An 11995-nucleotide genomic window follows, 5' to 3' on the forward strand; every position below is an offset into this window, starting at 1 on the left:
AGGAGTTGAATGAAACCTACTTGCATATATATATATATATATATATATATATATATATATATATATATATATATATATATATTCTATGAGTCTTACAAGTATGACAGGATCATGTAGATTGCTATGATACAGGACTCCGGTAGAAGTCGAGTGATTGTCTATCACTCGCGAGAGATAGGAAAGATGTTATTATTGTTATTATATTATTATCACCTGGAAAATATATATGAATGATAATTGGAGACGGGGCAGAATTGTGCTTTGAATCTGGACTTGGTTTGGCATTCGAGCGAGGCTCGGGATGCACTTGTTCCGCCTGTGTCGGTTAAGGTCCGACCGTTGCAATGGATGATAGTCAGATCACAGACTTATTATCCTGAACACATACTTGTGTATGGGTGCGGAAAGGCTCATTGCTCTCTTGTCATGGGTTCCGGCTCTTTTTGAACCGACTGATTGGAGGCGGGGATGGTGTAGGTCTAAGCACCGCACTGAGTCTGGGACTTAGGAGCGGGGGCTTGAAGTCAAAGTTTGGAGGGTAGTGGGTTGGTCTTGTTTGTGCCTGGGATACAAGCGGGGTGTGTATTTCAGGGTACCCAGCTGGGATACATTGGTTCGCGAATCACAGGTGATTCGGTACGACTTGTCTACAGTCTAGCATCGTAGTAAGAACTGGAATATGAAATATTGTAAAATGGTTCTGATTGCTTACCATCTACTTGAAGGTAGCACATGTGCTTACCTAGAATGGATAGTTAATGAACTAATTATGACTGCTAATAAAATTGAATATAAGGATGCACGTTTAGTAATGACTCCTACAGATGCAATAAATCCACAAGCCAGATAGCCTTGCATATTCCTTAGAGTCTTTTCTTTCCTCCTGATGGGTAAGTCTTGCGGAGTACAATTGAGTACTCAGGGTTTTATTTCCCCATGTTGCAGGTGACAGGCAGATGCTAGAGCTGGCTCTTGTGTGTGGATTCCTCCTAGTGGCTCAGAGGGGATTCCTTTACACTGCGATCCTAGTTTTTATTTATAACTCTCAACAAAGGTTTTTATAAATAAAAATTTTATAATCTGTTGTCATAGCTTATATATCAATGCTTTATCATGCCATGAATAGATATTTATTTCCGCTATAACTCTGATCACATGTTTATATTCCGCTGTTAAATCAAATTGTTCATAACTCTGATGTTGTATTAAAAGTGATGTAAGAAATGACTTAAGAATGTTGTAAGCTTTATCCTCTCATTTATGGTCCTGATAAAAAAATATGAATTTTCGGGTTCTCTCTTAGGATGTGCTCGACGGAACTGCGTAATTTAGTGTCCTCCCTTGAGTACTTAGTGTCTAATGAAAAACAAGTACTCTGAGAGAAATTAGATTAGGCGGTTCTGCCACAGCTATGCATGAGTATATGTACAACTCTAGCTGTACCTTGCTAGCTATGATGCGCGGATACTTCTAGAGGGTAGCGTATCGCGTATCCGATATGTATTGGATACGGATACGCGTCGAATATGTCTTGGATACGTATCGAGGCGTGTCTCAAAAATCAGATACGTATTGGCTCGGATACTTGTATCGGATACGGTTGGCGGCATGGGATACGGCCCAATACGTCAAACAGACCTCCAGGCCCGCTCGTTCCGTGTGACCTTCGATCCCCTCGCCGCAATCGGCAGTCACAGGCGCGCTGCCATGAGCTAGTACATCGGGACATCCCCTCTCTCATGCGCCTATCGGGATGACTGGATCCAGCGGCCGGTGGCCGGCGAGCTCCATCTCTGGCAGAATTCGACCGGCATGAAGCCTTGAATCTTCTGCTCCATTCTAATACTCTGATTTGGCTCCTTGATTTTCTCTGTATCATCCATCCCATCGCCGCCACGGGAGGTCGCCTGGTGCAGCATCAACAACGCCACCACTAGCGTTGGAAGAATCGCGCACTTCAGATGCAAATACTGTGTGGTCATCCTCGTATCCTACTGTACAATTAAATCAACATTTGCTTCCTATTCATAACGTGGAATCAATGTGTGCCCCAATGTGACAGAAGCAGTTCTTCAACAACTTCAAAACAAAATTGCAGAGGCTGGAGAATAAAATTGAGTCATAATTGAATTTTCTCGTAAGGTCTCTATGCTCCTTATTTCACCTTTTTAAATTAAATCGCTGCATTAGTTTGTTCTGTAATTTAAGTTGAACCCTAGATATCTATTTGTTGAACTCATGAAACTTACAATCGGTTTGTTATTTAGTTACTAAATATATTATTAAAGTATACTAGCTGTATCCCGTGTCATCGCTTTTTCAAAAATGGTGTATCCGCGTATCCGATACGTATCGTATCCGATACGTATCGTGTCCGATACGTATCGGATCCGATACTTGTATCCGTATCTGAGCTGCATAGCTTGCCAGGTATAAGGGTGGTTGGCAAGTACTCCAACCCCCAACTACTCCTATCTACTCCTAGTACACAGACATATCCTATTGCCATGCCATTATAGTGACTAGATGTGACAGCAGGGCTGACTTTTGTGCCATCCCCTACTACGCGGGTACAAAGGGAGCAGCAGATTATTTCTAACAATCTGGACTAGATATCTTTAAGGCCCACATATCAAGGTCAAAGCCATTGTTTGCAAGTTTTTCTATATATATTAAGAGACCATATACAAGGCGGGACAAATTGAGGGTCACTGATGCATTTTGCTTTACTAGTTTAAAGCAACTAGTGAGCTACCATGAGAAAGAAATGCAATAATGACCCATGCGAAGAATAATCTCAACACATAAAAGAAAAAACAGACTTTTCTAAAATGAAACCAAGTAAAAACAGGATAAATCCTTGCAAATGTCTAAGCATTATTAGAACTAAAAGACACAGTACCCCTGACGAACTGAGATAAGTACAATCAGAGGTGCCGTGCAGTGCATGAGGATAAGTGGATAACAACTGAACAGAGCTTTCTTATGGACGCCTGCTGCACCCCTGAGCCATGGAACTAAATATATCTTGATCAAGTCTTCTTACCTGGAGCATGGTACTATTGGGATGGACGCCTGCTGCGTCCCTGATGTCATTCTCCAAAGCCTCCACCTCATCAGCAACAGCAGCAGAGCAGTCAACATCGACGTCGACATGTTTGAGGCCTGCCAAATTCTGCAGACCAAGGACCAGGCCACCTTCCCACTTGAACTGGAACCGTGCAATCAGGTGCACTTTGAGCCTTTAATTTGGAGCTTTGGCATGGCTCCCGGCTCAAACTCCAATGCCGCATCACACCAATAACAGCGGAAATGGAACTTGAGCAAACGCTGAAATCCTTGTGGGTTGATTGCCTTCCTTGGGTAGAGGATGCCTGAATCTCCATCTTTGTCATTGAATAAGCCAACAGTAAGAGAGAGCAGCATGGGTAAACTTGCTAGGATATTTATTCCTTCCTTGCCTGCTTCACCATGGACAAAAATGCGAACGCGGGTCAGGTTGACTAGTGAGCTGATTTGAGGGCCCATGCAATTTAAGTCACGTGTATTAAGAACAAGCTTTCGAAGCGGTGGTGAAGTAGGGACACACGAAGACATGAATGGACGTGTGGCATCAGCATCACTCCCCCACACGTGCGCGTGAAGAGCTTGGAGAGCAATGAGATACATGCTTTCTTGTGGCCCTCCATATCATGAAATTCAGTAAAGTACGGCCAATCAATTTTAAGTAATTTCAGATTGGTCAGATCACCGAGTCCTTGGATAAACTTTACAGATTGAATACCCAAATTGATCCTTGATAGCTCTTCCAACGCCTGCAGACTTCCGATTACATCAGGTTGTTGCAATAAATGAACACAAAGCTCTATAGCTGTGCTACGAAGTCTCAAACCTTTTTTGTCTTCCCAGTGGCTGTCTGCAGCGGGCCACGGTAAGCAGCAGCAGTGGTTGGCGGCTCTAGGAGACACGGATAAGTAATAGCAGTTCCAAGTGCACAAGACCCTTCTTAACATTAAAGCACTTCTAGTTAGTCTCAACGGTTCATTAATGATCAAAGGGGAGGAACCACAGTTTGCCCTCAAGCACCGTAACACATGTCACTAATAATTAACAGAAGAGTCACTGATGTATTTTACTCAAGCTTAGAATAACGTTCCACATGACACAAAAAATTTGGGAGTTACGTTACAAACACTGATCGATCTTAATTTGGAAACAAATACAATAATGAACCATGTGACGGATGAACTCAATGCATAAAAAAGAAGACTAGAATTTCTAAAATAAAATGAAGTGTCGTACCAGACAAAACTAGGCAAGCAAACATATCTACGCATTGTCAGAACTAAAAGCCACATAGCAATTGGAACCACTAGTTTAAGCTCCCTGAAAGACTGAGATAGCTATCAACCAGCGGTGCCGCCTGCCATCTGAGAGGTCGAATTTGCCTTGTTCAATTCCTACATACTCCGTACATACCTAAAAACGGAAAAACATATGATAATTGGTGGTCATACTTATTCTCCACATCATGTACTCACAATGGTCTTCATTAGGCTTCTACTATGGCATGGTCGGATGGACGCCGGCCTGCTGCACCCCTGAGCCATTGTAATTTGACATATTCTTTGGACCTGGAGTATGCGGGGACGGTTGGGATGGACGGCTGCTGCGCCCCTGATGTCATCCTCCAAAGCCTCCACCTCTCTGCAACAGCAGCATCGCAGTTAATATCTATAGCCAGCGCCCTGTTCGTTTCGGCTGAAACGATCGTGGATTATTTACTGCTGGCTGGTTTGGTGTGAGAGAAAAATACTGTTCCAGCTTATAATCCACAATCGTATACGGTCGTATAAGCCCAGCTGAATAGGCCGCAGATGTTTGAGCCCTGCCAGGTTCTGCAGCCCAAGGACGAGGCCACCTTCCCCAAACTTGAACTGGCACCGTGCCATCAGTTCCAGCTTGAGCCTTTGGAGCTTTGGCATGGCTCCTGGCTCAAACTCCAATGCCGTGTCACACCAATAACAGCGGAAATTAAACTTGAGCAAACGCTGAAATCCTTGTGGGTTGATTGCGTTCCTTGGGTAAACGATGCCTGAATCTCCATCTTTGAATTTGAATAAGCCAACAGTAAGAGAGAGCAGCATGGGTAAACTTGCTAGAATATTTATTCCTTCCTTGCCTGCTTCACCACGGACAAAAATGCGGAGGCGGGTCAGGTTGACTAGTGAGCTGATTTGAGGGCCTACCCTATTGAAGTTATGTGTATCAAGAAGAAGCTTTCGAAGTGGAGGTGAAGTAGGGACACACGAAGACATGAATGGACGTGTGGCATCAGCATCACTCACCCAGACGTGCAGTTCTCGCAGGCGCGTGAACAGCTTGGAGAGCATAGAGATACATGCTTCCTTGTGATCCTTCCTCAAGAACGGCCAATCAATTTCAAGTATTCTCAGATTGATCAGATCACTGAGTCCTTGATAAACTTTACAGATTGAATACCCAAATCGATCCTTGATAGCTCTTCCAACGCCTACAGACTTCCGATTCCATCGGGTAGGCGCACTGACCCATGGACAAAAAGGCGCACCAACTTATGCAACTGGATAATACATGTTGGTAGGTTTTCAAGCCTGACCCATCTCACGTCTAGTGTCTCTAGACGTTGCAGCTTTTCTATATCTTCTGGAAGCTTGCTGGCCGAATATTTGGTGAGTATCCTCAAGAACTTCAACTGACCAAAACTTTTGACATTTCCAAGAGAGCATTCATCAACCTCACCTTCTATATTTAGCACTCGCAAGGCTTGGCTGTTTAAGAACTCTCTGGAATGCTTATTAACCAGAACTGAATTTGAGCCAAAGATATTGATGGATCGGATCTGACCTCCATTTTTTATCATCTTGGCAATCTCTTCCGCCCGGGAAGAAATGTCTTTTTGGATGGATAGACGGCGAATCTTGTTTGAAGAAGAATTTTTAGAAAAACCATTACCATTCCATATAGTAACAAAGTTGTCCTCCACAGCCTTTGATACAATGAACTCAAGTATGACATCATGAACTCTGCACTGTTTCACTATTGCGCCGTGTCCCCCAACCTTGGTTGGCTGCACCAAACTTCTATTGATGAGCTCATTCAAGTAACTTCTCCCTAGCTGCTCCATACTTTGCCTGTCCTGTCCAGGAATCAGTCCTTCGGCTACCCATAGCAATATCGGGCGTGTTCGGCTGATGGGTTGCACAGTAAATTTCGGATGATTCAATAGTGTTCTGTGAGAGAGAATAAGCTGAAACATGCTGGAACTTGAGCAGCCGAACACACTGATCATCTGTCGGCAATCAATGGGATAATCCTCTGGAAACACACTCAGATATAACAAACAGCTCTTTAGATGGTAAGGAAGGTCAACGTAACTCAGCAGCAGAATTCTTTTCATCTTATCAATGGGAGAATCTTTGTCAACTGCAGCAGCAATAGACCTCAATACATTGACCCAGACTTCCACTGCTTTGCTTCTGTTTGCTAATAAACCAGCTATACTGATTATGGCTAGTGGTAAGCCGCAACATTTCTTTAAAATATCATTGGATACTTTCCTCAAATCTGGGTGGCAATCATCACCGGACAAAAATAGCCTCTTAAAGAATAATCTTTGGGAGTCCTCATGACTAAGGGGCTTTGCTTGATACATTTGTGCAGCAATACCAGCACAACAAGATTTGGCTACTGCTTCAATGCGAGTTGTAGTAATAATTCTACTTCCATTGTCATTGCGAGGTAAGGCAGATCGTACAAGCTCCCATGCATCGACATTCCAGATATCATCAATCAAGACGAAGTACCTGCATACATTGGTTGTGGAATCACGTTATTAATTATGTATGGCAACCATGAATTGAAGCGTATTCCAGTGAAGTTAAAGATCTCGGAGAAATGTAAGATGGATCGTAGTGGCACACTTTTTTATCAGTAATTATTACACATGAGAAATACAGTCTGTAAACTACCATTATTTAAAAAAGATGTTACAACCTTCAAAATGGTAAGTGCCGCATTAGAACACCTAGAGACCCACTCAAAAGACATGACGCATTCAGTTCAAAAGCTGTCCAGGAATCCATCCTTCGGCTACCCTTAACAATATCAACTGTTGGCAATCAATCAAAGAATCCTCTAGAAACACACTCAGATATAGCAAACAACTCTTTAGATGGTGAGGACGGTCAAAGTAACTCAGCAGCAGATTTCTTTTCATCTTATCAATGGGAGAATCTTTGTCAACTGCAGCAGCAATAGACCTCAATACATTGACCCAGACTTCCACTGCTTTGCTTCTGTTTGCTAATAAACCAGCTATACTGATTATGGCTAGTGGTAAGCCGCAACATTTCTTTAAAATATCATCGGATACTTTCCTCAAATCTGGGTGGCAATCATCACCGGACAAAAATAGCCTCTTAAAGAATAATCTTTGGGAGTCCTCATGACTAAGGGGCTTTGCTTGATACATTTGTGCAGCAATACCAGTACAACAAGATTTGGCTACTGCTTCAATGCGTGTTGTAGTAATAATTCTGCTTCCTTTGTCATTGCGAGGTAAGGCAGATCGTACAAGCTCCCATGCATCGACATTCCAGATATCATCAATCAAGACGAAGTACCTGCATGCATTAGTTACGGAATTATGTTATTATGTAAGGCCACCATGAATTTGAGCATATTCTGGTGAAATTAAAGAAATCGGAGAAATGTAACAAGAAGATGGATCGTCGTGGCACACTTTTCTATCAGTTAGTATTACTGTGTGTCTGTATTACACATGACAAATACAGACTGTAAACTCCTATTATTTAAAAAATATGTTACAACTTCCAAAATAGTTAGTGCCGCATTAGAACACCTAGAGACCCACTCAAAAGACATGACGCATTCGGTTCAAAAACTGAGTTCCAAAATGAGATTTTTATGGATATTTAGAATTCTGGTCATATTTTCCAAGAAGTAATTTTACTGAATATGGATTAGATGGTGTAAAGTAAAATTTTTACCAAAATGATGCACAGTTGACTTGAGTTTGTTCATTGTTGCAACATCTTTAATGATGACATTTGATAGATATGCTGAGCCATTGAAGTATCTGAGGTAATTTTATGCTGTCAAGTTCATTAGGCCAGGAAAAAATGAATCATTTTTTAAAATTCCCAGAAAATTTCATAAATGGCCTAATAATTAGGTGAGCTCATGTGATGAACAAATATTGCACGACATTATTCTAGCTAGATGAACTGGTTAACTATTAGAAAAAGAAATAATATTGATTACCTCTTGTCCTTTAAGCATTCTTTCACTGTGCGGATGAGCTGCTCAACTGTCTCTAACATCTGTGACTGGTCAAAATAGCTCTTGCTTATTTGAGACAATATATCTCTAAGAAGTTTCTTCATATCTGGAGTTTGTGATACAGACACAAAAGCCCGGCTATCAAAAGCAGCTTCAGTGATTTTGTGGTACACCTCCATGGCGAGAGTGGTCTTCCCCTGTCCACCTATCCCATAGATGGACACCACCTTGTGCTCCTTGTCTTCACATCTCAATAAGCTGATGATCTCCTCACGAGGAGCATCGATTCCAACAAGATCCATGGCCTCCTGAAAGAGTGCAGGTGCTCGAGGATCCAAGAGCACTGGCTGAGATGAAGAGGCGAGGAGACATTGATTGATGTCGCAGTAGCGTTTGCCCCGCTCGCTCTGCTTGCTCACGAGCCTCTTGAGTTCTCGGATCTCCTCTGCTATTCCTCCATCCTCGAACAGCGTCTTCACCTCTTGCATGGCCTTGCGCACAAAGTTGGCCTTGGAACCTCCATGGCTGTGGTTGAGCACAAAACGGTCGACGCAGTCCTCGATGTCGTAGGACAGCTCACGTACCTTGCTCCTCCAGTCTTTAGCGAGTGGATCGATCTGGTCGTCGTCCTTGTCTTCGAGCCTCAGTAGCATGGCTTCCATGGTGCGCAGCTCATCTTGGAGGGACCGGATCCCTTGCTTGACATCTCTGGCGAGGTTGTACTTGTCGGTGAGCATGTCGGCCAGCTTGTCGATGACGGAGCCCAACACACCCGTGGCGGCGCTCGAGATCATTTCGGCCATCTTGACTCGCGACTACTGGCTGAGTGAAATGCTAGCTAGCTTGTGCGGTGGTATGGGAGTAAGGATGGCAACGGGTATATACCGTCGAGTATCGCCGGAACGTTCTCTTCCCCGCTACGGAGAATTCATCCCGTCCCCATCCCCATTAACTGTCTCGGGTATAGATTCTTGCCCATCCTCGTACCCGTCGGGTATCAGTCGGGTAACAGATACCCGACGGGTACTGCATACCCGATAAACAAGGACACTTGGGGTCGCAGCTTTACAATCGGAGACATTTCTTCTTCACCCGGGTATAAGTGTCGGAGTCTCGGAGATGCCGAGGAGAAGAAGCGAGGTTGCGAGGAGGACGAGCAAAGGTGGCAGAGAGACCGAACTGAGGAAGCGAGGGGCACGAGCGCTCGTGAGATAGGCGTGCTTGTGCTGCTGGCGGAGATGGTGAGGAAAAATTGAACGAGGATTCCTAGAACACACAAATTATATATATGACTATTCAGATTTGGACAAAAATATCTATGTTGAGCTTCTTTGGGCCTAATACTCGCATGACAGCTCAAATAGTCGGGTTCCCCAACGGGTAACGGGGACGGGTAAACAGGGAACGTTCCCGTACCCACTATACCCATCGGGGTATGGATTCTTGCCCATTTAGATGCCCGCGGGTAAAGATATGATCACATCCCCGTCCCCTAATGGATCAAATACCCGTCGGGTATCGGGTATCGGGTCCCCGTTGCCATCCTTATATGGGAGAGGATAGGTGAGTCAGTTCTCAGGTTAAAGTGGGGCACACAACAACGCATCCCATTCGTTAAATATATAATTCTCCTCTAGATTCGCGAGAACCACTCCAAGGCACGTTGTCGCTGACAGTCCACACGACGGCTTCAGTTCTCGAGAAGATTAATTTAAAGAATGCTTTTGAATTTGTGAAAGGGAGCCCATTTTTTGGCCGATCTCAGTGATATGTTTCGTTACACTGTTTCAAAAAATGTTACATCCCTTTATAAGTTTTGGTGGACGAAGAAAATAACCACCCTCAATGCATATATAGATTCATGTCACTAGCTTTATAAACTAGTCTCTCAATAATAAATAGCTACCTACTATTGTAATCAAATATGCCACATAAATAATTTTGGTATGGTGTGTAATAAGCGACCATTTCAGCCATCTTCTCAGCTCGAAATCCCTCGCTCTATGTAGATTGCTGGCTACCATGCCCGGCGGTGTCGGATATGGTGGCACAAATAACTCTCTCTCTCTCTCTCAGTTTTTTTCTATTTCGGCCAGGCCATCTCAATCCGCAAGCCATGTGACGATAAGTGCTGCTGTGCTGGCCGACGCGCAACTTGCGATGTCACGCCAGGAAGTAAAAACAATATTCTACAGGTTGAAGACCAAGCAAACCCCGATATCGTAGGATAGCTCATCAGATTTCTACAAGTTAACCTGGCCCATAGGGCACCTGGCGCCTCCGATTGTCAACTGTTTTCTTTTTTCCTTTTTGATTGACACGGCACATCTCGTTGTCAGGAAAGGAGTTCCAAGCCATGCCCTGCACTGCACATATACCCCCTTTCCTCATTCAAAAGGAACTCTAATTACTGTAGCGACCATGTCCCCTAGTACGTACCATCGATTCCTGTAGCGCAGTTGATTTGGCCCATTCATCTAGGAAATGGACGTTCATCCTGGAGCCGTGTGCGTGTGCTCAGCTCGTCTCGCAGGAAGCAGATGGCCCATTCATCTAGGAAATGTCGATCTTAAAATTATTACTATATAATTTGCCTATGTGCCCCTGTTTCGTTTAGCCCTGTTTGGATCTTATGGCAAAACTTTATTCCTGTACTTTTAGTCTTTTTTTTTTTTGGCCACGAGGATCTAAACAAGGGGGCTAAAAGTAAGCAAATGGCTAAAAAGTGGGTTAAAATTTTTTGCTCTCAAAGAGGCCATAAACTGGGCTAAACTCTCTCGGAACGGGCGATGGACGCCCCATACCTCTTGTCGCTCGCACACATGGCTATGCATGAATAATTAAATGAGGGTAAATCAGTCATTGTAGATTAGAGGACTAAAGTTTTGTCCATAGATCCAAATAGCCCAACAGGTCTAAAGTTTAGGGGCTAAACTTTAGTGCTTAGACCGATGATTCAAACACCATCTTAAATAGGACGCCATGTAATAGTGACAAAAGAATGAATGCCATTTATTGCCTACGATTATTATTTTGTTTTTGCTATCTAATATTAATTAGCTAACTATCAGCTACCTATTAGCTGAAAGGTGTTTGATGCACAACTAATAAAAAATACTACTAAGATACACCTTTAGGTTGCAAAAAAAAGTCATTTTGAACAGCTACAAGGTCTCCGAAGCATAACTTTGGCTTCTTATTTTTATAAAAATATTTATTCAAAAGTGATATATGTTTATTTTTATGAAAGTACTTTTCAAGACAAATCTATTCGTATGGTTTCCACATTGCCAAACTTAACAACTTAAAAGTTATTCATGATTTACCTTCCCAATGTTTGACCAAGTCTTGTCCAAAAGGACCTGAATTACTTGTATGGAGTGAGTAACTATTAATTAGCTGATATTATTTGATTTAGTCCAAGTAGTGAGATAGTTATTATCTAGAGATCGAGCTAACAATTAGCTATTTTATTAGCTGCACCTATTTGGATAAAAAAGATAACTATTAAGATAACTATTAGCAGATAGCTATTATTTATAGGATGGGCCTTAATGAACCGAATCCACCGCCTCCCTCAGTTGGTGTTCCACTATTCATATCTTATTTAAACATCTCATCTTGTACATCTTAATGAGTTTAGCCACAAAAA

General features: G+C 42.9%; 1 protein-coding gene across 1 annotated transcript; it reads right to left on the bottom strand.

Moving 5' to 3' along the window:
* Positions 1 to 1745: 1745 nt before the first annotated feature.
* On the bottom strand, positions 1746 to 9146 carry LOC136479795 (disease resistance protein Pik-2-like). The gene is made up of 6 exons (XM_066477542.1): positions 8326 to 9146; positions 7512 to 7664; positions 5995 to 6845; positions 5349 to 5485; positions 3047 to 3211; positions 1746 to 1991 (listed from the first exon to the last, which is right to left on the bottom strand). Exons 1-6 carry the CDS (start codon positions 9144 to 9146, stop codon positions 1746 to 1748), a joined length of 2373 nt encoding a protein of 790 aa, XP_066333639.1.
* Between the last annotated feature and the right edge of the window lie 2849 nt (positions 9147 to 11995).

Source organism: Miscanthus floridulus, chromosome 9 (assembly GCF_019320115.1).
Source record: "Miscanthus floridulus cultivar M001 chromosome 9, ASM1932011v1, whole genome shotgun sequence".
NCBI lineage: Eukaryota > Viridiplantae > Streptophyta > Magnoliopsida > Poales > Poaceae > Miscanthus > Miscanthus floridulus.

Bases quoted from the DNA above. Each gene is read 5' to 3' on its own strand.
- LOC136479795 (XM_066477542.1), bottom strand. From the start codon at position 9,146: ATGGCCGAAATGATCTCGAGCGCCGCCACGGGTGTGTTGGGCTCCGTC. The intron at 7,665-8,325 runs GTAATCAATATT...TAATGCATGCAG, and splicing joins GAATGCTTAAAGGACAAGAG to GTACTTCGTCTTGATTGATG. The intron at 6,846-7,511 runs GTATCAAGCAAA...CAATGTATGCAG, and splicing joins ACTGGTATTGCTGCACAAAT to GTACTTCGTCTTGATTGATG.